At 42.4% G+C, this 25,827-nt stretch overlaps 1 protein-coding gene across 1 annotated transcript in view; it reads left to right on the top strand.

The window, feature by feature from the left end:
* The window catches only part of rnpepl1 (arginyl aminopeptidase like 1), a 77,634-nt gene extending 58,834 nt beyond the window's left edge, over nt 1-18,800 (top strand). The window contains exons 10-11 of the mRNA XM_041178695.1: nt 12,484-12,626; nt 13,273-18,800. Of these exons, the coding sequence (XP_041034629.1) occupies nt 12,484-12,626; nt 13,273-13,509 (380 nt within the window). The 3' untranslated portion in view covers nt 13,510-18,800. The remainder of the gene's footprint in view (nt 1-12,483; nt 12,627-13,272) is intronic.
* The last annotated feature ends 7,027 nt before the right edge of the window (nt 18,801-25,827 follow it).

The raw sequence follows: 25,827 nt of genomic DNA, 5'->3' as shown, positions 1-25,827 counted from the left end.
TCAACTTGTAAATCTTATTTAGAGACATAATTTTGAACTTCATAATTTTAGAGACTTGATTGGTATTGTAGGAAGCTGTAGTGTAAATCCCATCTCCTCTGTGTGATGAATCTAAAAGGTCTATAGTGAATCTGATCTATTTATTGCACACCTCATGGGGTTTGTACAGTGAAGAAATTTGCTCCAGGGCCGGTTAGTGTTAAAGAGTCTAAATTAACAATGGAGGGATATTTTTCCTGTTCTATTCAAGGCCACTGATTCTTCAGCAGAGAAGGCAGTATGTGGTTGTAGGGATATTGTCCCTACAACCACACCACCCCCCTCCACTCTCCCCCCCCCCCCCCCCCCCCACACACACACACACACACACACACACACACACACACAGACACACACACACACACACACACACACACCCCTTAAACCAGCTTATATTTCACCCCTTCCTTGGATTCACCTAGTTCTGTTGAAGGGTCATGAGGACTCGAAACGTCAACTCTTTTCTTCTCCGCCGATGCTGCCAGACCTGCTGAGTTTTTCCAGGTAATTCTGTTTTTGTTTTGGATTTCCAGCATCCGCAGTTTTTTTGTTTTTATGTCATTTTTGAGAAGTGTGTTTAAACTGCTTATTGCTGGTATATGTAACATTAAGAGTTTTTGGTAGAGGTCTTTGTTATGTGGTATGACTAATGTTCTGTATAGTCGTAGATATTTTTTCCTTAATATCAGGGAAATTGATTTTTTCACTTGAAAAGTGCAAAAGTGCATTTTTGTGCAATTAATGCAAATTGATAAAATAGTAACGCAACCTCAAAGAGTGCACTTTTATGATTAATTGGCCTGACAGTCAGTTGTCTTGGCACAGATCTTGATTATTTTACTGCAAAAACAATCTACCATAGCAAGAATAATAAAGAAATGACTGGTTCTAGTTCATGCCAGTTCAGCAGATTCATTGTTGGGGGAGAGAAACGGAAGAGATAACAGTTGTTCATAAACATTATTTCGTTCTTCCCATTTATAGAGCCAGATTATATACATGTTGTCAAGAAGCTAAGTTAGACAAATGGGCGGAGAAAGTAATACTGAGAGAACCCTCCAAGTAAACTGTAGGATTTTAGGTACAAGCACTATAGATACTGAAATCATATCAAGAGGTGTGCTTATTACTGTAAAGAAAAGGGTTAATTAAACTGTCTTAAAGCCTCCATACCATTTAGTAAAATGGAATTTTATCTTTTGCCTGTTAAGTGAGCTTCTGTTAGATGAATGAAGAGTAAAAAGTGACAGGGGCAGTAACCCTCAGCACATTAAAAACGCAGGTGATTATGCACTTAAAGCGCCTTAACTTACAGCGCATTGAACCAAAAGCTGGAACACGGGATTAGGCTGGATCACTCTATCTTGGCTGGCACAGACACTATAGGCTAAATGGCCTCCTCCTGTGCTGTAAATGGTTTCATTTTGGATAAAAGGGTGTTTGAGCAGAGTTTCCAATTAGACAGTGAGAATGAAAAGTTGTACCAGGCAGTGATAGATAATGTTTAGCTGATCAGAGATTCAGTGGTGAAAAAATAGGCTTCCTTTGACAATAGAGGCAGCTTTCAGCCTCAAATAGCTTTCAGCTTTGCAGTGAATCATGAGTATGTGACATCTTTATGGCAATTAAATGTTTTCCTGGAATATATTATGCAAAGACATAATTTGGCCATCAATTTGAGAAGCTATAATTTTGATTTATTCTCAAGGCCTAACATTCATGTATGATAAAAATATATTTTGGGTATATTAACTACTCCAAGAACATATGCATAAGAAATGCAGTTGTGATAATGTCACCTGTATGGGCTTTTGTTCATTAAGCACTCTGTCTCCAGTTTATTGATTTGACTTACATTATGGTTCAGTTGTGGTGAAACTATAATAGTTTCAAGAGTTGTACTGATTTATAAACTACAGTTGTTAATGAGGGACATGGGAAAGGGATTATGTAATTCTATGAAGTATGTGAGTTGTCGCATACTAGTTGTGAAAGGGGATATAACAATAGGTGTTAGGAGAGCTTCCTCGAAAGTTAAAAATTTGGCCTGCCAAGTGCATGGAATTCAGAGCTTCAGCATGTTTTGAATTTCCCAGTGAACTCTCAAGGTTTTAAACATAGAAACATAGAAAATAGGAGCAGGAGTAGGCCATTCGACCCTTCGAGCCTGCTCTGCCATTCATTATGATCATGGCTGATTGTCCAACTCAGTAGTCTGCTCCGGCTTTCTCCCAACATCCTTTGATCCCTTTCGCCCCAAGAGCTATATCTAACTGCTTCTTGAATACATACAATGTTTTGGCCTCAACTACTTTCTGTGGTAGCGAATTCCACAGGCTCACCACTCTCTGGGTGAAGAAATTTCTCCTCATCTCAGTTCTAAATGGTCTACCCTGTATCCTCAGACTGTGACCCCTGATTGTGGACTTCCCCCACCATCAGGAACATCCTTCCTGCATCTACCCTGTCTAGTGCTGTTAGAATTCTATGGGTTTCTATGAGATCTCCCCTCATTCTTCTGAACTCCAGCGAATATAATCCCAACCAACTCAATTTCTCCTCATATGCTAGTCCCGCCATCCCAGGAATCAGTCAGGTAAACCTTCGCTGCACTCCCTCTATAGCAAGAACATCCTTCCTCAGATAAGGAGACCAAAACGGCACACAATATTCCAGGTGTGATCTCACCAATGCCCTGCATAATTGCAGCAAGACATGAACTCGAAACCTCTCGCTATGAAAGCCAACATACCATTTGCCGCCTTTACCACCTGCTGCACCTGCATGCTTACCTTCAGCGACTGGTGTACGAGGACACCCAGGTCTCGTTGCACATTCCCCTCTCTCAATTTATAGCCATTCAGATAATAATCTGCCTTCCTGTTTTTGCTACCAAAGTGGATAATCTCACATTTATCCGTATTATACTGCATCTGCCATGCATTTGCCCACTCAGCTGGTCGAAATCACACTGAAGCATATCTGCATCATCCTCACAGTTCACCCTCCCACCCAGCTTTGTGTCATCTGCAAATTTAGAGATATTACATTTAGTTCCCTCATCTAAATGATTAATATATATTGTGAATAGCTGGGGTCCCAGCACCGATCCCTGCGGTACCCCACCAGTCACTGCCGGCCATTCGGAAAAAGACCCGTTTATTCCTACTCTTTGTTTCCTGTCTGCCAACCAGTTTTCTATCCACCTCAATACACTACCCCCAATCCCATGCGCTTTAATTTTACATGCTAATCTCCTTATGTGGGACCTTGTCGAAAGCCTTCTGAAAGTCCAAATAAACCACATCCACTGGCTCCCCCTCATCAACTTTACTAGTTACATCTTCGAAAAATTCCAGTAGATTTGTCAAGCATGATTTCCCTTTCGTAAATCCATGCTGACTCTGTTCAATTCTGCCACAGCTTTCCAAGTGCTCAGCTATTAAATCTTTTAAAATGGACTCTAGAATTTTCCCCACTACCAACATCAGGCTGACTGGTCTATAATTCTCTGTTTTCTCTCTACTTCTCTTTTTAAATAGTGGGGTTACATTAGCTACCCTCCAATCTGTAGGAACTGTTCCAGAGTCTATAGAATCTCAGAAGATGACCATCCACTATTTCTAGGGCCACTTCCTTAAGTATTCTGGGATATAGACTATCAGGCCCTGGGGATTTATCGGCCTTCAATCCCATCAATTTCTCCAAAACCATTTCCCTACTAATAGTGATTTCTTTCAGTTCCTCCCTGTCACTAAACCCTGTGTTCCCCAACATTTCTGGTATGTTATTTGTGTCCTCCTTTGTGAAGACAGAACCAAAGTATGTATTTAGTTGGTCAGCCATTTCTCTGTTCCCCATTATAAATTCCCTTGTTTCTGACTGTAAGGGACCTACATTTGTCTTCACCAATCTTTTTCTCTTCATATACCTATAAAAGCTTTTATAGTCAGTTTTTATGTTCCCCGCAAGCTTACTCTTGAGCTCTATTTTACTCTTCTTAATCAATCCCTTGATCTTCCTTTGCTGAATTCTAAACTGCTCCCAATCCCCAGGTCTGTTGTTTTTTCTGGCCAATTTATATGCCTCTTCCCTGGATTTAATACTATCTTTAATTTCCCTTGTAAGCCATGGTTTTGCCATCTTTCCTGTTTTACTTTTGCGCCAGACAGGAATAAACAATTGTTGCAGTTCACCCATGCATTCTTTGAATGTTTGCCATTGCCTATCCACCGTCATCCCTTTAAGTAATGTTTCCCAATCCATCATAGCCAACTCGCGCCTCATACCATCGTAACTTCCTTTATTAAGATTCAGGACCCTAGTCTCAGAATCAACTACGTCACCCTCCATCTTGATGAAGAATTCTATCATATAATGGTCGCTCATCCCCAAGGGGCCTCGCACAACTAGATTGCCAATTATTCCTTTCTCATTACACAACACCCAGTCTAGGATGGCCTGTTCTCTGTTTGGTTCCTCAACATATTAATCCACAAAACCGTACCCTCCGGGAATTCCTCCTCAATAATATTGTTACTAATTTGATCTGCCCAATCTATATGCAGATTCAAGTCACCCATAATTACAGATGTTCCTTTATTGCATGTGTCTCTAATTTCCTGTTTAATGCCATTCCCAACATCACCACTACAGTTTGGGGGTCTATATGCAACCCCCACTATGTTTTGCCATAAGTGTTGCTGTTAAATGTTTATTTATTACCACTAGTTATTACTGCATGCTTAATTTCTGTGAACATCAACAATAAATGTTTTGAACCCTGTTATTTTGAGGATTAACATAAATGTTAAATAAGAACACCCATCCTTTAATAGTTATTGCTGACCATTGGCCCAAAGGGTTTTGGGCTGCTGGGTGAGGCTGACGCTGACTGTTGTGAAGGTGGTCTTAGCAAGTAAACACGCTTCAATATGTGGACGTAGAGTCATAGTCATAGGCATGGAAGTCTACAGCACAGAAAAAGGCCCTTCGGCCCGTCAAGTCTGCAGTCATACAAGTCATACAAGTACCTAACTTTTCTAATTCCGTTTTCCAGCACTAGGCCCATAGCCTTGTATGCCATGGCATTGCAAATGCACATCCAAATACTTCTTAAATGTTATGAGGGTTTCTGCCTCTACCACCCTTTCAGGCAGTGAGTTCCAGATTCCCACCACCCTCTGGGTGGACATCAACTAGCAAATTTTTTTTTACTGTGAAGTTACTCTTATTAACACTAAGCAAATAAAAAATAACCTGCAATTTAAAGATGGCGTTAAGTAAAAATTGTGGGTTTCTACTTGGTTAGTTTCTAAGAAATCCTTTATATTTGGGAGTCATGCTGAGAAAGAATTCAAGGGGGATCCTTTCATGCACATGGCGCTATTACTATGATTCCTTCTTAGACCGGTTACTATACTTTCTGAGATAGAAACTGTTCAAGATATAAATTATAGATTTAAGCCAAGTTTCTTGAAAAGCAAGGATGTTGGTTTGGAGTAGAAAAACAAAAGTCAAATTTCCATAAAATCTTTAAAATAATCCCTATATGGCATAACCTTCACCTTATCGTAAACTTTGTATAAGACAGTCTTTTCTAGATATTGTATTAATTGAACAGAATAAGATGGGAACAATCTCCATGTGCTTGTTCAGAAAGTTATTGGGTAGGATAGTGGAACATTGTGCAAAAAGTGAAAGCAGTTGAAGTCTGGTACTGAACCACAGGTTATCCAGAGGCAGGTAGCTATCACGATTGTAGATGGACCACCGAAATGAAAACAAGGCAGTTTTTTTTTAATAAGCTAATTAATTTGCCATTATTTTGAATGCACAAATGCTGTTCGTTAATTTTCAATTTTCGAGCCTGCATCTTGCTACTGATCTTATGTAATCCTCACAAGTTGTCCTATACAGTGGAACCCTCACCTTTTTTTTGTTTATGGGATGTGAGCATCTCTGGCAAGGCCAGTATTTGGTGCTCATCCCTAATTGCACATTAGAAGGTTGGTGGTGAGTTGCCTTCTTGAGTCACTGCAGTCCATCAGGTGTAGGTACAACCATAGTGCTGTTAGGAAAGAAGTCCCAGGTCTTTGGCCCAGCAACAGTGATGGAACAGCAATATGGTTCCAAGTCAGGATGATGTGCGGCTTGGAAAGAAAGATGCAGGTGGTGTTCTCATGTGTCTGTTGCCCTTGTCCTTCTAGGTGGTAGAGATCGTGGGTTTAGAAGGTGCAGTTGAAGGAGGCTTGGCGAGTCACTGTAGTGCATCTTAGAGATGGTGCACACTGCTGCCACTGTGCGCTGGTGCTGGAGGGAGTGAATATTTCTGGTTGTTAATAGGGTGCCGATAAAGTGGGCTGCTTTCTCTTGGATGGTGTTGAGCTTCTTGAGTGTTGCTGGAGCTGCACTCATTCAGGCATGTGGAGAATATTCCATCACACTTCTGCTTTGTGCCTTGTAGATAGTGGGCAGACGCTGGGAGTCAGGAGGTGAGTCAGAATTCCCAGTCTTCGACCTGCTCTTGTAGTCACAGTATTTATATAGCTGATCCAGTTAAGTTTCTGGTCAATGGTAAGTGCCAAATTGTGGGAGATTCAGTGATGGTAATGCCATCGAGCATCAAGGGGAGGTCGTCATTGCCTGACACTTGTCTGGTGCAAATGTTACTTGCCACTGGTCAAGTCCAAGCCTGAATGCTGTTCAGGTCTTGCACATTGTGGGCACGGACTGCTTCTGTATCTGAGGAGTTGCAAATGGTAGTAAAGATTGTGCAATCATCAGCGAACACTCCCACTTATGACCTCATTATAGAGAAAATGTCTTTGATGAAGCAGCTGAAGAAGGTTGGACCGAGAAGGTCCCCAGCAGATGCCAGTTTTCAGCCAATTCGATTCACTCCACATGATATAAAGAAACTGCTGAAGGCACTGGACACTGCAAAGGCTCTGGGCCTTGACAATATTCTAGTAATAGTACTGTAGACTTGTGCTCCATTGCCGCACCCGTAGCCAAGCTGTTCAGTACAGTTACAACACTGGCATCTACCCGGCAATGTGGAAAATTGTCCAGCTATGTCCTGTACACACAAAGCAGGACAAATCCATCCTGGCCAATTATCACCCCATCAGTTTACTCTTGATAATCAGAAGGCGGTAGTGAGAAGTGACTGAGAAGCATTCTGGGAGAAGTCAGCGCAGTCACCGCAACTCAGAAGGGGACCAAGGAGGGCCCACTGTCAAACAACGGAATAGCCCAAACATTACATTGCTGTAGTGTTTCCATCCCTCCCTCCTCCTCAAACCAAAAAAAAAGAGAGGGAGAGGTATGACCTTCAGAAGTGCACCAGACCTGCGAGGGACACTCTTCTGAAAGTGGATTTTAAAAAAAAACAGCTGATTGGTGAGTAAATCCTGGTGAGTTTTTTTTTGCAATCTATTAAAGTAATTCATTGCTTAATACTGGGTAGGAGCTAAAAAATTTTTTTTAAACGTATATAGTACTGTACAAGTATAATTAGTCAAGAAACAAAGTTCCTAGCTAACATAAATAAGGCCCCGAGCTAGCGTTTTTTTTTAAGGGAGTAACTAGCTTAATCGAGAGGGATGTCTTGGCAGGAGAACTCAGACCTGTGATATGCTCCTCCTGCAGGATGTGGGAAATGAGGGATGCTTCCAGCATCTCTGGTGACCATGTGTGTAGAAGGTGTGTCCAAATGCAGCTTCTAGCTAACTGGATTTCAGAGCTGGAGCTGCAGGTGGACTCATTGTGGAGCAACTGCGATGTTTAGCGAGGTGGTCACACCACAGGTGAAGATTACACAGGCAGAAAGGGAATGGGTGACCATCAGAACAGTGAAAGACTCAGGAAGGTAGTACAGGAGTCCCTTGTGATCATCCCCCTCTCTAACAGATACACTGCTTTGGATACTGTTGGGGGGATGGCTTCTCAGAGAAAAGCAGCAACAACCAAGGTCATGGCACTGTGGGTGGCTCTGCTGCTCCGAGGGGTGGGGGGAAAACAAGTGGCAGGACTTTAGTGATAGGGGTTTCAATAGTTAGGGGCACAGACAGATGCTTCTGTGGCCCCAAACATGAATCAAGGATGGTATGTTGCCTCCCTGGTGCCAGGGTCCAGATGTTACAGAGCGGCTGCAGGACATTCTGGGGAGGGAAGGTAAACAGCTAGTGATCGTGCTACACATTGGTACCAATGACATAGGTAAACTAAGAGATGAGGACCTGCAAGCTCAGTACAGGAAGTTTGGAGATAAATTAAAATGCAGGACCTCAAATGTAGTAATCTCAGGATTACTCCCAGTTCCACGTGCTAGCGAGAGCAGGATTAAGAGGATAGACCAAATGAACACGTGGCTGGAGAGATGGTGGAGCCAGGAGGGATTAAGATTCTTGAGGCACTGGGACCGGTTCTGGGGAAGGTGGGACCTGTACAAACCGGACGACCTGCACCCAGGCAGAGCTGGGATCAGTGTCCTTGTGGGGGCTTTTGCTAGTTCTGTTGGGGAGTATTTAGGCTAGTGTGGCAGGGGGATGGAATCCCAGGAGTCAGATCAGATAGGCCAGATTCAGATCAGAAAAATGGAGGTAGAACATTAGCTAGGGACATTGGAGTTACGGAAGAAGCAAAGTTCAAAAAGTGTCCAGCAAGGGAAATTGACGGGGTCAAACTGTTTATACTTCATTGCAAGGAGTATTACAAACAAGGTAGAAGAGTTAAGGGCACAGATAGACACATGGCAGCAGGATGTCATTGCTTTAACGGGGACCTGGCTAAAGGAGGGACAAAACTGGCAGCTTAATTTCCCTGGTTATAGAGTCTTCAGACATGATAGAGTGGGAGATAAAAGAGGTGGGGTAGCACTAATGGTTAAAGAATCAATTCCAGTTGTGAGAAGGGATGATATACTAAATGGGTCAACAAACGAGGCTTTATGGATTGAGCTTAGAAATAAAAAAGGAGCAGTCACACTACTGGGAGTATACTACAAACCCCCAAATAGTGAAAGGGAGATAGTAGAACAAATATGTAGGCAAATTTCTGCTTGTAAGAACAAGAGGGCAATAATAGTTGGAGACTTCAACTATCCTAATATCAATCGGGATTCAAACAATATAAAGGGTACTGAGGGAGAAAAATTCACGCAGTGTATCCAGGAAAATTTTTTCAACCAATTAGTGACAAATCCAACGAGAGGAGATGCAATTCTAGACCTAGTTTTGGGGAACGAAGAAGGGCAAGTGGGCAAAGTGACAGTTGGCAACCATATCGGGGACAGTGATCACAATTCAGTTAGATTTAGTATTACCATGGAAAAGGACAGAGATAGGGCAGAAGTAAAAGTCTTGAACTGGGGGAAGGCCATTTTTGCAGAAATGAGAAGGGACTTGGCTGAGGTGGACTGGAAAGCACTGCTGGAGGATATAACAATGGAAAACCAGTGGGAAGCACTAAAAAGCGAGATCCTAATTGTACAAAGTAGACATGTCCCCTACAAAAATTAGAATGGTACTGCCAAATCTAGACCCCCTGGTTGTCTAGAGGAATACAGGGGAAGATCAAACAGAAAAAGAAAGCATACCATAGGCACTAAGAACTAAGCACTGCAGATAGCCTAGACAAATATAGGAAGTGCAGGGATGAAGTAAAAAAGGAAATAAGGAAATCAAAGAGAGGGCATGAAAAAAGATTAGCAAGTAAAGTTAAAGATAACCCAAAAAGTTTTACCAATACATTAATGCTGAAAGGTTAGTTAAGGAAAAAGTGGGACCTATCAGAGATGAAGGTGGAAACTTGTGTGTAGATGCAGAGGCTGTGGGAAGGGTTTTGAATGAATATTTTGTCTTCATGTTTACAAAGGAAAGGGAGGATGTAGATATAGTAGTCCAGGAGGAACACTGTTAGATATTGGACGGGATGGTCATAAAGAGAGAGGAAGTACTGGAAGGGTTGAAATCCTTGAAAGTTGATAAGTCACCAGGGCCAGATGGATTGTTTCCGAGGCTGCTGAAGGAAGTTGGAGGAGATAGTAGATGCTCTGAGGATGATTTTCCAATCTTCACTAGATACAGGGGAGGTACCGGAGGACTGGAGAAATGCAAACGTAGTTCCATTGTTTAAAAAGGGATCAAAGGAAATGCCAAACAATTATAGGCCAGTTAGTCTTACATCGGTGGTGAGCAAATTAGTAGAATCAATCCTGAGAGATAGGATTAACTGTCATGTGGAAAGGCATGGACTAGTCAGGGATGGGCAGCATGGATTTGTTAAAGGAAGGTCTTGCCTCACAAATTTGATTGAATTCTTTGAGGAAGTGACAAGAAGGGTTGACGAAGGTAGTGCAGTGGATGTTGTGTACATGGATTTTAGCAAGGCATTTGACAAGGTCCCACATGGCAGATTGGTCAGGAAAGTAAAAGCCCATGGGATTCAAGGTAATGTGACAAACTGGATAAAAGGTTGGCTTTGTAACAGGAAACAAATGGTAATGGTTGATGGATACCCTTGCGAATAGAGAGTGGTCTCAAGTGGTGTTCCACAGGGCTCGGTGTTGGGACCCTTGCTGTTTGTGTTATATATTAACGATTTGGATGTGAACATTGGGGGCAAGATTGGGAAATTTGCAGATGACACAAAGATTGGCCGAGTAGTGGATAGTGTAGAGGATAGCAATAATCTCCAAAACAATATAGATGGGTTGTTGGAGTGGGCGGTAAAGTGGCAGATGGATTTTAGCATAGAGAAGTTTGAAGTCATACATTTATGGAGGTCAAACAGTTGCAGGGATTAAATGGGAATATACTAAGAGGGATAGGTGAAGTGAGAGTCTTGGCGTATAAATACACAGGTCCCTGAAGGCAGCAGTTCAAGTAGACAAAGTTGTAAAGAAGGCAGGTGGAATGCTGTCCTTCATTGGCAGAGGTATAGAATATAAAAATAAGGATATAATGTTGGAATTATATAAAACACCGGTGAGGCCACAACTGGAGTATTGTGTGTAGTTCTGGTTACCACATTACAGGAAGGACATAATAGCTCTGGAGAAAGTGCAGATGAGAATGTTGCCAGGGTTAGAAAAGTGTAGCTACGAGGAGAGATTGGATAGGTTGGGGTTATTTTCCTTAGAACAAAGAAGGCTGAGAGGTGACTTATTTGAGGTGTACAAAATTATGATGGGAATAGATAGAGAGGACAGGATAAAATTGTTTCCCTTGGTGGAGAATTCTAGAACCAGGGAACATAGATTCAAGCTAAGTGGCAAAAGGTGTAAGGGGGGGGACATGAGGAAGAACTTTTTTTATGCAGGGGTTAGTGGGCGTCTGCAATTTGCTGCCCAAGTTGGTGGTAGGGGCAGAAACTCTAAACTCTTTTAAAAAGTACCTGGATGTGCACCTTAAGTGCTGTAAGCTGCAGGGCTATGGGCCTGGTGCAGGAAGGTGGGATTAGAAAGGGCACCTGGGTGTCTTTGGACTGGCATGGACAAGATGGGCTGACTGGCCTCCTTCTTTGCTGTAGCTTTTCTATGGTTCCAAGTGATGGAAGGGGCCATCTACAGTGTTATCAAGAGGCACTTGGTTAGCAATAACCTGCTCACTGATGCTCAGTTTGGGTTCTGCCAGGGTCACTAAGTGCCTGACCTCATTATAGCCTTGGTCCAAACATGGACAAAAGATTTGAACTCCTGAGGTGAGGTGGGAGTGACTGCCTTTGAGATCAAGGCAGCATTTGACCGAGTGTGGCATCAGAGAGGCTAGCAAAACTGGAGTCAATGGGAATCAAGGGGGAAGACTCTCTGCTGGTTGGAAAGTAGCACAAAGGAATATGGTTGTGGTTGTTGGAGGTCAATCATCTCAGTTCCAGAACATCACTGCAGGAGTTCCTCAGGGTAGTGTCCTCAGCCCAACCATCTTCAGTTGCTTCATCAATGACCTTCCTTCCATCATAAGGTGGGGATGTTTACTGATGATTGCACAATGTTCAGCACCATTCATGACTCCTCAGATACTGAAGCAGTCCATATCCAAAGGCAATAAAACCTGGACAATATCCAGACTTGGGCTGACAAGTGGCAAGTAACATTCATGTCACACAAGTGCTCAACAATGACCATCTCCAACAAAAGAGAATCTACCCATCACCCCTTAACATTCAAAGGTATTACCCTCACTGAATCCCCCACTATCAACATCCTGGGGTTATTGTTGACCGGAAACTGAACTGGATTAGCCATATAAATAGTGTGGCTACAAGAGCAGGTCAGAGGCTAGGAATCCTGTGGCAAGTAACTTGCCTCCTAACTCCACAAAGCCTGTCCAACATCTATAAAGCACAAATCAGGAGTGTAATGGATTACTCTGCACTCGCCTGGTCGAGTGGAGATTCAACAACACTTGAATTTCTAATTTCTATTTTTTGCCTTGTCAGAAGCCATGATGAAGCTATCGAAGAGTTACTCTGCGCTGCTTGACTCAATGAATGCTGAAATAAGGATTAGATGGTTACAGATTGTAGTCAGAAATAATTATTTACCAGATTTCTACAAAGTGCGACGATTCCTGGAAAACCATGTAAGATACCTAAAATGCTGAACATTAAAGATTGACTAATGAAACTTAATGAAATAAGAATACAGTAATTAAACTATTGAAGGTACTTATGACCATATAAAACACTTTTAAAAAGCATTTAGCTCAACAACAATGGTGTTTTTCTATATGCAGACTGCAAAACAAGTAGTCAAGCTCTACTTTACAATGTCCAGTTTGAGAACTGAGTGGGAGGTGGAGGAGTGAAGCCCAGATGATTGCAGTCATTCCCATCAATAATGGGCTGAAGTTGGGTGCAGTGTTGCACAAAACACCTTCAACTCTGGCATGATGTATCTCGCTTGCTCTTATTTTTCACTGTTAGTAGCTATGTTTTCAGCCACCTAGGACACATAGTCTTGAATTCTCTTCCTAAACAGCTGGGCCTCCCTACCTGCCTGTCCCTTTAAGAGGCTTCTTAAAACTACTTCAAGGGTCACCAGACAATCTTTATACAGGATTCATCAAACTAAATGTTGGACAATGAAATAGAAAGCATATTGAAGTATTTAAATTAATCTTGTGAGCTGCTTTTATATTCAAAGGGAAAACCTTTTTGTAATGTGTCCTATTTATTGCCTTTGAGAGCCAGGAAGCCTTCTAACTTCTCACATTGCATCTCTTCCAGACCTCACGAATGTACACTGGTCCTTTGTATGAGGATCTATGTGCTGGAACCATGAAGGCCATTGCCATGGAGACCTTTTACCTGACTCAAAACAGACTTCATGTGAACTTGAGGAGAGCAATCCAACAGATTTTTGCACACAGTGCTAACCCTGCTGCTGTTATGACACTGCTTGAAGATAAACCATCAGATGCGTCAAACCCCATCTCACTCAGGGATGTAAATGTCTCTGCATAGCTGATCAACCCATGCCATTATAGGATGAATCTAACTAAATAGCTGAGGTCCCTTACACGAGAACCTAACAGCTCTGTAAACTGAAATGTTTCCAGCTGTTATTTTTTAATTTAATCAGAATTCCAGAATTTATGCTGGTTACTTTAAGGACCTCTTCCAGGGAATGAAGAAGCCCAAATCAGCTTTCCAAAAATGTTTCTTACAAGATAGCATTTCATTCAACTGTTGGCCGTATAATTATACAATAATAGTAATCTTGTCACTCTTGAGCACATACGGGACATGTAGATTCTAAGATCATAGTTTGAGGATGATCCATTATTAATACAAACACTCTAAATCTTCAGTGAGCAGAACATATTGAAATAAAAGACAGCATCTCAGCTCTGGCAAGTTAGCTACTGCAGTGCAGAACCTATTGCTGCTGAAGAGGTAATCAGCAAATGACCTGCTATTGAATGGTTGATTCTAATGAAATGATTAATACAGTATTTGTTGGTTATGCTGACTGGTGATGATGTATTGCTAAATGCATTAGGAATTATTAAGGTCATAATCTGTACTTCCAATGAATATATCAGCACAAAGCATGTGAATTCTGATTTTGCCAAAGCAGGAGGATTAATTGGTAAAGCCTCCTATTTCTAATAAGTTTGATGGTATAAGTTTGCTCAGTTCAAATGTTTATTTTCAATACAAATTTGATTTGTAACTTAGCAGGGTTTGTTTAGCAGTAATGTAATATTCGATGCAAGGCCTTTTAGTGCATTAGTTGGTGCATGAGGTATGTTGTTTGTTCCTGGGAAAGGAAGTTTCACCAGGAACAAGTTGAGACCCAATTAAATTCATTATACATATGTCAAGTAGGCTGGAATCCACACTAGGATGCAAACTAAAGGATAGGGATGTGAAGCTAATGACTTAAATGCTTCACATCAGGGTTATTTCAGAGCATTTTCTATTGAACCCTTTGCATTTTGTCCAAAAATTATTTAAGATGACTTTTCTTTTGCCTTTATGTTGTACTATGATTAGAAAGGTGTGTTTATTCTGTTATTACTCTCTGACATTCTACTTTACATTCTTGCAGAATATAATTTTTACAAAAGAATTATTGGAAAGAATGTTTTTGAGAAAGTAAATGAGCTCCTGAATCCTTAGAGTTCATTTTCTTGCACTCCTTTGAAGTAATGGAATTAAGCATTTGATTATTTTATCCAAATTACTCAACTGTTTTGTTACATATATTATCATCAGAGTGATATCGTTTTAAAAAAAAGACAAACATTATCTCTAATGTTTCAAATGAGTCATTTTTAGTGTTAATCCATAGAACAAGCCTTCATTTTAAATTGCTCTTTGTGCAGTGGAGTCCAAGATATTGCATCTCTAATCCAAACACCATTTTCTTTCAATTCCATTATACTTGTTTCAATTGTAACAATTTTGGCAAACTTATCAGGTTTATAGGTGTGTCTGAGTATTTAGCTACCATTCTGTGCCGGAGCAGAACGTTATGGAGTTGGGTTGGGATTTATTAATGTTCAGTGTTGGCTATTGCTTCCACTGTCTGGCTGTTAGGTGCCTGGTTATGGTTCAGAGGTGATGGTATGATCTGCTGCAGTTGGTTATCAGTAGAGCTGTATTAATGTTGCAGTTTTGACTGCTGCCTACAATTTCTGCTCATTCGAATGCCTGATTATAGTTCCATGGATTGAATAGAACGTCCCTGATACTCATCTTGATAGGTAGTATGCTCTGCCATGGCTGTAAATGTTGGAATTAAGCATGATCTAGGTGGCAAAGATGACATTGAGAGAATTGTAACTATTCTGTCAACACTGGAATCACATTAGCAAAAATCCATTTATTCTGATAAATTTTGTACTTTTTCCCACTTCCTGTTTGTGTGCTTCATAAGTATGTGCAAAAAAAAGTTAATTTGCATAGGGGCCAAAAACTGTATTATGGATTTGCACAAAAGCTTGTACGCAAGTGTTTAACTGACCTTACCTTTCTCAGGTAGTGCAGTCAGTGGTGCCTTTCTCATCAGTATTCTACTGATTTATAGTCCATAAGCTTCTGTTCTTTTTTAACAGAAGCCTCAATATACATTGTTTAGCAAAACGAAAGAAAACACTTCCTCAGAAAATGTATTGTTAATTGTTTACAAAAAAATTCTGTAAGTTGGACCGATTTTATAATGTCCAGATAATACACCTATCTTAGCAATGCAAAATGATTTAACTTCGTTCTTTTTAAGAACCACAATGTTTTGCATGGTGGCAAACTATCTTTAAGATAGGAGTTATATTTTCCAGGACCGAAGATACTATTTATCCGACATCTTGTGTGTAAGTTGTAGTTTTCAGGTTTATATTTTTCACAATGTTCAATGATAACCTGATGGAGATTAAAATAAAAATGAAACAGCAGTTCTGATCAAGGGTATGCACCCAAAACATTGTAACATGTCTTTATCTTCTCAGATGTTAACTGACCTGCAGTATATTTCCAGCATTTTCTGTTTTTATTTCAGATTTCCAGCATTCAGTCTTAGTTTTATCAGCAAAGATAAAAGACATCTTTTTATTAACCAACTAAAGCCATAGAAGCATTCTCATGCCTGCAAATTCATCAAGCTGAATTGAACTATATGTATCTCTTTTTAAAAATGAAGAGGCTAGTGGAAACATTAGAAGTATTTTGCAAGTACTGATAATGTGAAAAACATGAATGTACACAAAAATAGACAAAGGAAGCTTTGATTTGGTGGGTGATGGACAATGCCACTATTTGTTACATCTACCTGCCTTTTGGAGCATTACTGAAACTGATTATAGTATTGGGGAGTAAAATAGTGCAGACTGAAAAATGATATTTTTTAGACTAAGAAGGAACAAACAGACTGCCGGACTGAAGTTACTTTGTGAGGCAGTGGAAAAAGCCTGCAACTAAAGTTAAATAATTGAAAAGCAATTGCTGGAGAAAATATGAGTACAATGAATTGGGTTTGATTGGATTATCAACGCCTCAAATGTTTCATTTGGACTTTCACCAGAACTTTTTGTATTGAAGATTGATGAATTGTATTGTACTTCAATAGGAATAAAACATTATGCAATGGATAGTACATCTTGGTAATGGTGACCAGAAACATATATTGTATGCATTAAATGTGTCAATTCTGTATATTGGGCAATTTAAAATAATGATTGAAATTTTTATTTTTAGTTTGCACCTTTTGGTAACGTGGACAGATATGTACATACTATTGATGGATATGTACAATACCATTGATCGATATGCACATAATGTTTGTGGATTTGTAGAACTTTGAATCTTTTTCCTTTATTTTTTATGCTCCGCATGCCTTAAGTTAGGCCCATATGGTCATGTAGAAATGATTAATCCAGTGTCCCACTGATATTTATAGACCCTGAATCATGTGATCTATCAGTTTAACCCTCATTGTGGTAAAAGCTCTCAAAATATTTTTCATAATTTGTCAATTTCAATTTAAAAATCTTTGGCATCACCTTCCTTTCAAATTGGTTGAAGTTTTACTTATGCTGGATTTAATCCGTTCTGGTATTTTATTAAAATTTTACATGCTGTGTTGTGCAGCTTCTTTAGTCTGAAGATGGGACAGCCCCTTCATCCACCAAGAGTCAGTTTTTGGAAATGGGCATGAAGCTTCAGTTCAGCAATAGAGGCAGGCTCTGCAAATCATAGAGCACTGTGACTACCACAGGAGAACATTTTATTTGATAACAGGATCTATCTATTTTAAAGATACCTTAGGGGTGATTTTTAAGTCTACTTACTATTTCAGATGGGGAGCACATTTTGCACTGGTAGCTCGCTGTCCATTTTGTCAGAAGAATTTTGAACTAAAAAGGACACAGGTACTTGCTCATCATCTATCTGCATAGCACTGCAAATGAAAATCATCCTCCTGTTGTCTTCCAGGAAAAAGTTTGGTGCAAGGAAAAAATGAAAAAAGATCTATTGTTTTCCCATTATTCTGTCTTTTGTAAAAACAATATGATGGTGTATTTCAGCATAATTTATATTATGTGGGAAGTATAGCCAGCCTGTTTCACAAGAGATGTACGAAGTATACTGGAAGGTGTTAATTAGAGACCTGTATTAGGAGCATTGCTCTCATCGTCATAAATAAGTTTGATGAAGGCAATCAAAGAATAATTCCACGGGTTAGTGATGATGGAAAAATATCAGGAAGATAGATATTTTTAAATTTAGATGCATTTGGGGAATAAACCCATGTGTGACACACATTCTTCAATTTGGGTAAATGCAGTGTAATTTAAGGCACATGTCTACCATGCAGGGATTTCAGCTAAGGGTTTTGGAATGTGGGTTCATAGTGGATTGAAGCTCTTCAATCAGTGTAGCAAAGGTACTGGAGAGGCAAACAAGATGTAAATGTGTATTGTTAGGATTTTAATATTTACAATTTAATGTCACATTCACATAATTTATTCAGCTAAAATAGTTTCTAATCATTTCAAATTACTTGTGTTATTTCTAATACTGAATATTCAAATCAAATTCTTGGTGCTGAATTTAACATGATAGAATTATGCGGTGCAAACTCGAGGTTGGGGAATACTTTTAATCTAATTATTTTATGCTGCTATTCTTCCCCAAAGAAAGATCTTGGGTAAACTTTTATTGCTTCCTGAAAAGAGATTTGCATGTCACACAAGCACCAAGTGAAGACCCACCAGGTCTCGCCTCACTTTCTTATATGATGAATGCCTTATAATTCCAAAACATGCTCTTTATGGTGACCTTTTATTGTAACTCACTTTGTTTGTGTCATGTTACACCAACAATGCATTCTATTACCATAATGGTCTGCTCTTTGAAAATTCTTTCTAAGAGATTATTGCAAGTATAAATACACTTGGACACACAACAATGTTCTGTTATTTCCATTGGCACAATAACAAATGTGCAAAGCAATATATATCATTATTAAACTCAATGTTTAACTTCTTTATCCCTTTAACTACATGCAATTCTTTACCTGAACCATTTTCAGTATAAACAAATATATATGTGAACCAATTTTGAATGTGTTACACTTGTGGCACAATCATTTGCAGCTTCATTTGAATTATCAGGTCATTCTACTCATAGAATTTAAATAATATCTAACGGATTGTTGTGATGTAAACACATTTTATCAGATAGAACTTTGTTTATTCTTAAAATCTGTTTGAAATTTATTTAGAAAAATAAATTAATGAGACTGACTTGAATTATGAGTGATTTGAAATTTTTAGTCTGTTGTATCTTGAATATGAAGTTTAAGCCTTCTAAAATGTGTATAGTGTGTTCACAACATTGTGAGTTTAAATAAAAGACAAAGGTTAAGTCAAAAGGAAAATACTGTGGATGCTGGAAATCTGAAATGAAAGCAGGAAAATGCTGGAAGTACTCAGCAGGTCAGGCAGCATCTGTGAAGATAGAAACAAAGGCCATTTGACCTAAAGGTCATCGAACTGAAAAGTTAACTTGGTTTCTGTCATCACAGATGGTGCCTGATCTGCTGAGTGCTTCCAGCATTTTCTGTTTTAATGACAAAGATTTTCTTTTTACTGAACCCAATGTAAAATGGAAGATAATCTTTTAGCATTGCTGCTGCAACATCTGTTCCCCCCTTTAAACACCCAATCAACATAGAATTGGGCTGAGGTTCTTTTATTCATTTTTTATTCATTCACGGGATATGGGTTTCGCTGGCTGGGCCAGCATTTATTGCCCATCCCTAGTTGCCCTTGAGAAGGTGCTGGTGAGCTGCCTTCTTGAACCGCTGCAGTCCATGTGGTGTAGGTACACCCACAGTGCTGTTAGGAAGGGAGTTCCCGGATTTTGACCCAGCGACAGTGAAGGAATGGTGATATATTTCCAAATAAGGATGGTGAGTGACTTGGAGGGGAACTTCCAGGTGGTGGTGTTGCCATCTATCTACTGCCCTTGTCCTTCTAGGTGGTAGCGATCGTGGGTTTGGAAGGTGCTGTCGAAGGAGTCTTGGTGAATTCCTGCAGTGCATCTTGTAGACGGTATACACTGCTGCTACTGTGCGTTAGTGGTGGAGGGAGGGAATGCTTGTGGATGTGGTGCCAATCAAGCGGACTGCTTTGTCCTGGATAGTGTTCAGCTTCTTCAGTATTGTAGGAGCTGCATTCATCCAGGCAAGTGGTGAGTATTCCATCACATTCCTGACTTGTGCCTTGTAGATGGTGGACAGGCTTTGGGGAGTCAGGACGTGAGTTATTCATTGCATGATTCCTATCCTCTGACCTGCTCTCGTAACCACAGTATTTATATGGCTAGTCCAGTTCAGTTTCTGGTCAATGGTAACCTCCAGGATGTTGATAGTGGGGGATTCAGTGATGGTAATGCCATTGAACATCTAGGGTGATGGTTGGATTCTCTCTTGTTGGAGATGGTCATTGCCTGACACTTGTGTGGCATGAATGTTACTTGCCACTTGTCACCCCAAGTTTGGATATTGTCCAGGTCTTGCTGCATTTGGACATGGACTGCGTCAGTATCTGAGGAGTCGCAAATGGTGCTGAACATTGTGCAATCATCAGTGAACATCCCCACTTCTGACCTTAGGATGGAAGGAATGTCTTTGATGAAGCAGCTGAAGGTGGTTGGGTGTTAGTTTTTCTATCACACCTATGGATCTTGGCTTCAGTAAAATAACAACAACTTATTTATATAGTACCTTAAATTAATAAAAGCTCCTAAGGCACTTCACAAAAACATTAAAAAACAAAATGTGACATCAGGCCACATGAGATATTAGGTCAGATGACTAGAAGCTTGGTCAAAGAAGTATGTTTTAAGGAGTGTCCCAAAAGGAGAAAGTGTGGTGGAGAGAAGGACGGATATAGAGGGAATTCTGGAGGTGAGGGCCTGGGCAACTGAAGGTGCGACCACCAACAGTAAAATCAAGCTTGCTCGAGGCCAGAATTAAATGGGCGCAGAGATCTCAGAGGGTTGTGGGGCTGGAGGAGATTACAGAGACAGTGAGGGGTGAGGCCATGGAGGGATCCGTAAAAAAATGAGATTTTTAAAATCAAGGTGTTGGGTGGAATTTTTCCAGATTTATACTAAATGCGGTAGCGTATGGGTAAAACAATGTACCCAATTTACCCGCCGGCCGTGATGGCGGGTTTTCACACTGTATCATCCCAAACCCACCTCATTATTTATGCACTGCTGGGAAACACACCGTTTCTATGGCAGGCAGGCTCTCATTTGCCTGCCCACCATCACCCTGCCACTGCATTACACTGGGCACCATGTTTAAAGCCCAGCCACAAGCGCAACATTCATTGCTTCCAGCTCACCCCTGCTGCATGGAAGGCATGGCCAGCAAAGGAGAAAAGTCCACAGCAACCTCCCCCAACCCCCCCTCTCAATGACAGGTCCCTCGAGTGACTGTTGGGTGCTGTGAAGGCCCAGCGGGATGTCCTATACCCCAGCTCTGGACACAAGATGGATAGCAATGTGACCAGTGCAGCTTGGGAGATGGTGGCAGTGGTGGTCAGTGCCAAGACCCTTCAGAAAAGGACAGTCACCCAGTGCCACAAGTAAGTCACTCTTCTCATCACTCTCAACTCTCACACATTCAAACCCATCACATATCTGCAGGACCCTCACTCACTGCCAGTTCGAGACATCACCGTTCACTCTCACACTAACCATCTTTGTCCTCATCTCATCCATGGGACCACTCACCACCCATACAGGCCAGGCATACTTATCATCTGGCCTTGCTTACTCTTTCTCCATCTATATCCGTGCAGGACAAGCTGGCACACAACAAGAGAGAGAGGTTGAAGACCGGTGCCAGAATGCCCGAAATCAAGGTCCTCACAGACTTTGAAAACAGAGCCATCCAGCTGGCCGGCCACGATATATATGGACCGGTCCTGTGCTGATGGTGAGGTTGGTACAGTTCTACCAAGTGAGGATCCAACAGTGCAACATCCATCAGACAACCATGCCATGCGTGATGTGTCCTCTTTCACAGGCCACTACCATGCACTAATTATCTCTCCTTGCTTTCGCAGGCACATCTGAACAGCCAACAGAGTCCATGACCCAGGGCCTCCAAGCACCCAAGAAACATCTGGAGAGGAATCTGGAGGCACCCTCCCTGAAGTACTGTCACAGCGCTCACCCACACCCTCCACCATCCAGAGATACAAACCTCGGTGGGACTTAGCTTTAGAATAGCCCCGGTATCACAATCTGGTGAGCACATCACACTGTCTGATCCACAGCAGGCGGTGGCAGGGACTTCCCGGGTCCCCAACACCAGGAGGACTGCTGGAGGCCCGAATACTGCTGAGTCCGAGTCAGATGACGAGCCTCTGGACTCAGTCATGTCACAGTTGCTGGACCTGCAAAGGCAAGCTTAGGAACATCAAGAAGGGATGCCCGTTGCACTTCTTGATTTGCAAAGCACGATGTAGGAGTCTGTCCATCTTCAGGCTGAGGTGATAGCGCTGGCCTGCCAATGCACCGAGGTCAACATTGGCAGGGTGGCGGCCGCCATGGAGATCTTGGTCCAGGACTTCGCTCCACTGTTGCGCGGGCTCAACTCCATCACTGATGTCATAGTTGGCCTCCAACAGCATGTATGCGAGAGGGGTGCTGGGCAGCTCAATCTCACTCCAGCTACCCCTGCTCCTCATGGAGTCAGCTAGGGGCCCCCAGGCACCCATAGGGAGGAGGATCAGCAGGTGCACTCTCCGGGCCCATTCATCCAGGTGACTTCAAGAGTGTCCAGCCCATCCGACTCCCCTTTTTCTGTGACCTCAGCAGCTCCAGCTCCACAAGCCAAGGAGGGTGCCACTGCCACACAACATGACCCCGAAGGCAAGCTGGGATCCTTCAATTCTCGGCCCTCCAGAGGACGCCCGCCAAAGTCAGCACAGACAGGGTGTCACAGTCAGCAGGCTGCCTCCACCTCCGCTGTGGATGTCTTGGAAGCACCAAGATGTAGCCGCAGGGTTAGGACAGTCAAAGAGAATTAGTTGCACAATCTTTGCATGGGTGTTAATCGCTTGTACATACTGTTCACTATTGTCAATAAACTCCCAAAAATATCTCCTTGCCTATGGCTCCTTGTCCTGATGAGTGGTGTTCTTGTCACTCAGATGTGAAACCTTTCTGCACAAGATAAAGGCAGGTCTCTCAGTCCAGGGCCTCTTCCCTGTGCTCTGTGCAGCCTTCAGACCAAAGTGATGGTCCGGCCTCTCACTCCCTGGAAACATTACTGATGCCTGCACCTCGGCGGTGCTTGTTATTGCTGCCAGAATGTAGTGGGCAGGCGCCACAGAGTTTCTCAATGTGCCCTCAGCACCTTTAAGGAGGGGCTGGCCCCCATCTCATCAGCATCTGTGACCACTGATGCTGTGCTCCAGTTCCTGAAGGGCTCAGGTGCTGAAACTGGAGAAAGCATCTGATGCCTCTAAAGTTTCATGGCTGCGTCTCTATGATATAACCCTGACACGGAGCACAAGCGAACTGCCCTCAGCTAGACAGAAGTCAGACGTTCTCAGAGGCTATGTGAAGACTTATGGAGTGTCCTCACTGCATGTCATCATCATCCTCCTGCAGTAGAGTGACTATTAGGGCCTCCACTGCACCTCCATGACAAGAGCTTCCTCACAGAGGGTATTCATGCTGCGATAAGCCACACTGGAGTCAAACATTCACAGATGCAATGTGAGGATCTGTGGGGTCACCTCACTGCCTGTCATCATCATCCTTCAAAAATCTAGCATCTATGAGGACCTCCCGAGCGCACCTTGTCTAGCCAGTGCGAGGGCCTCATCTCCATCATCATAGCCTCTGAGGACCTCCTCAACCCCATACCCGTTGGCGTCCTCCTCATCAGAGGAGATGTGCAGCTCCTCCCCCTGTTGCAGCACCAGGTTGTAAAGGGCGCGGCAGATGATGACGATATGTGACACCCTCTGCGGACTGTATTACCGGGCTTCACCAGACCGATCCATGCACGAGAACCTCACCTTCAGCATCCCGATAGTCTGCTCCACCAAGTTGCGAGCTGCAGCATGAGCCTCATTATACCGTTGCTCTGCTGCAGTCTGAGGCTGCTGCTCGGGTGTCATTAGCCATGGCCTCTGCGGGTAGCCCTTGTCCCCGAGGAGCTGTTGACCCATGCTTAGCACGTTCTACGTGCTTGCCAGTGGTATTGAGTAACAACCAGGATGCACAACCTTCCACTTAAACAATCACAATGCTTTATTTTACTAATGGTAGCTTAATGACTAAATATCCCAAGCACATTAACCAAATACTCTCTTATATTACCCGTCTGTCCTCAGGTTGATCAAGCCTGCTGGCAGGGTACTTGCTCACCAAGTCCAACTTCGGGTCTGCTTCTGGAATTTTGGTCCTGGGTTCTCCTGCCTCGCCCGGCCTTCAGTCTCCCTTTTATCCTTCTTTACTCGTGCATGACCAATGCCGCTGGAATTCGGCTTAACAATTGTTGATTTTTTTTCAAAAATATACTTTATTCATAAAATACCTGGAAGAACATTCCAAAACATTTCAAAATCACCATCACAAAAACTACAATCAGATTCAACTTTTACACATGGATCAATAGAATCAACGAATATTACAAACATTTCCATATGGTCAATGCAGACAATCAGACGATGGTATTGGAGTTATCAGCATACATCATGTTGCATTCTGAGGTGCTTCAATACAATTATAATACAATTAGTATTCAATGCATACATTTATTTTGAGCTGTACAGCCCAAGGGGCTCTACACAGTTCCCAGTCCCTCAGTGCACTGTGGCAGAAAGGTCTTAGACAGCGACCCTTCCCCATTGTGCCTTTGCGGCGGCTGCCCCAAGCTTTAGTGCGTCCCTCAGCACGTAGTCCTAGACTTTGGAATGTGCCAGTCTGCAACACTTGGTCGGGTACAACTCTTCGCGCTGGAAAACCAACAAGTTTCGGGCAGACCAAAGAGCATCTTTCACCGAGCTGATGATCCTCCAGTTGCAGCTGATGTTTGTCTCGGTGTGTGTCCCTGCGAACAACCCGTAGAACACAGAATCCTGTGTCACAGAGCTGCTCGGGATGAACCTCGACAGAAACCACTGCATCTCTCTCCAGACCTTCTTTGCAAGGGCACAATCCACAAGGAGGTGAACAATGGTCTCGTCTCCACCACAGCCACCTCAAGGGCAACGTGCAGAGGGGGTGAAACACCTGGCGTGTAGGAAGGATCTGACAGGGAGGGCCTTTCTCACCACCAGCCAAGCTACGTCTTGGGTGCTTGTTGGAAAGTTCTGGCGATGAGGCATTCTGCCAAATGACTTTGACAGTCTGCTCAGGGAACCATCCCACAGGATCCACCCTTTCCTTTTCCCACAGGGCCTCTAAGACGTTAAGTGCCGACCACTGCCTGATGGACTTGTGGTCAAGGGTGTTTTTCTGCATAAATTTTTCCAAGAGGGACAGGTGGTATGGCAAGGTCCAACTACTTGGAGCGTTCCGCAGCAGCGTGGCCAGAGCCATCCTTCGCAACATCGGGGACAGGTAGAACCTCAGCATGTAGTGACACATGGTGTTTGCATACCAAGGTCTACACACAATTTGATGCAGCCGCACTCAAAGGTGGCCATCCAAAAGAGTGATGTTGGGCAAGTTTTTTTCCCCCTTTACCTAGAGGCTTGTACATCGCGTCCCTGCGGACACGATCCATTTTCGACCTCCAGATAAAGTGAAAGATGGCTCGGGTGATCGCCATTGCGCAGGAAACTGGAATAGGCCAGACCTGCGCCACGTACAGCAACAACGAGAGTCCCTCACACCTGATGACCAGGTTCTTACCCGCAATGGAGAGGGAGCGTCGCTCCCACATGCCCAGTTTTCTTTTCACCATCGACACTCGCTCCTTCCATTTTCTAACACATGCCCCAGTTGTTGATTAACTCATCTCTCGGGCCCATCCTGCTGGTTGATAACTCATCTCTTGTGCTGTTCTTCACAACAAGACACAATGGGCCCCACCTCATGGTGAGGACACCTCTGGCTCCAAATGTGATCAATTCTGTTGTGATGTCGTTAAAAGTACAATATCGCATCAAATACCACAGTTTGTGATTAAACAATTTCCAGTAAGCTTATTATCATTCAGGAATGTGATCAGCAGTCCCTGGTCATGCCCATCTCTCTGCATTAGCTGTTTTCTGACATGGACTAGTTAGGTTAACC

This window comes from Carcharodon carcharias, chromosome 2 (genome assembly GCF_017639515.1).
Source record: "Carcharodon carcharias isolate sCarCar2 chromosome 2, sCarCar2.pri, whole genome shotgun sequence".
In the NCBI taxonomy this organism is placed as follows: domain Eukaryota; kingdom Metazoa; phylum Chordata; class Chondrichthyes; order Lamniformes; family Lamnidae; genus Carcharodon; species Carcharodon carcharias.
The sequence above is the reverse complement of the archived record's forward strand: the minus strand, read 5'-3'. Positions and strand labels throughout refer to the sequence as shown.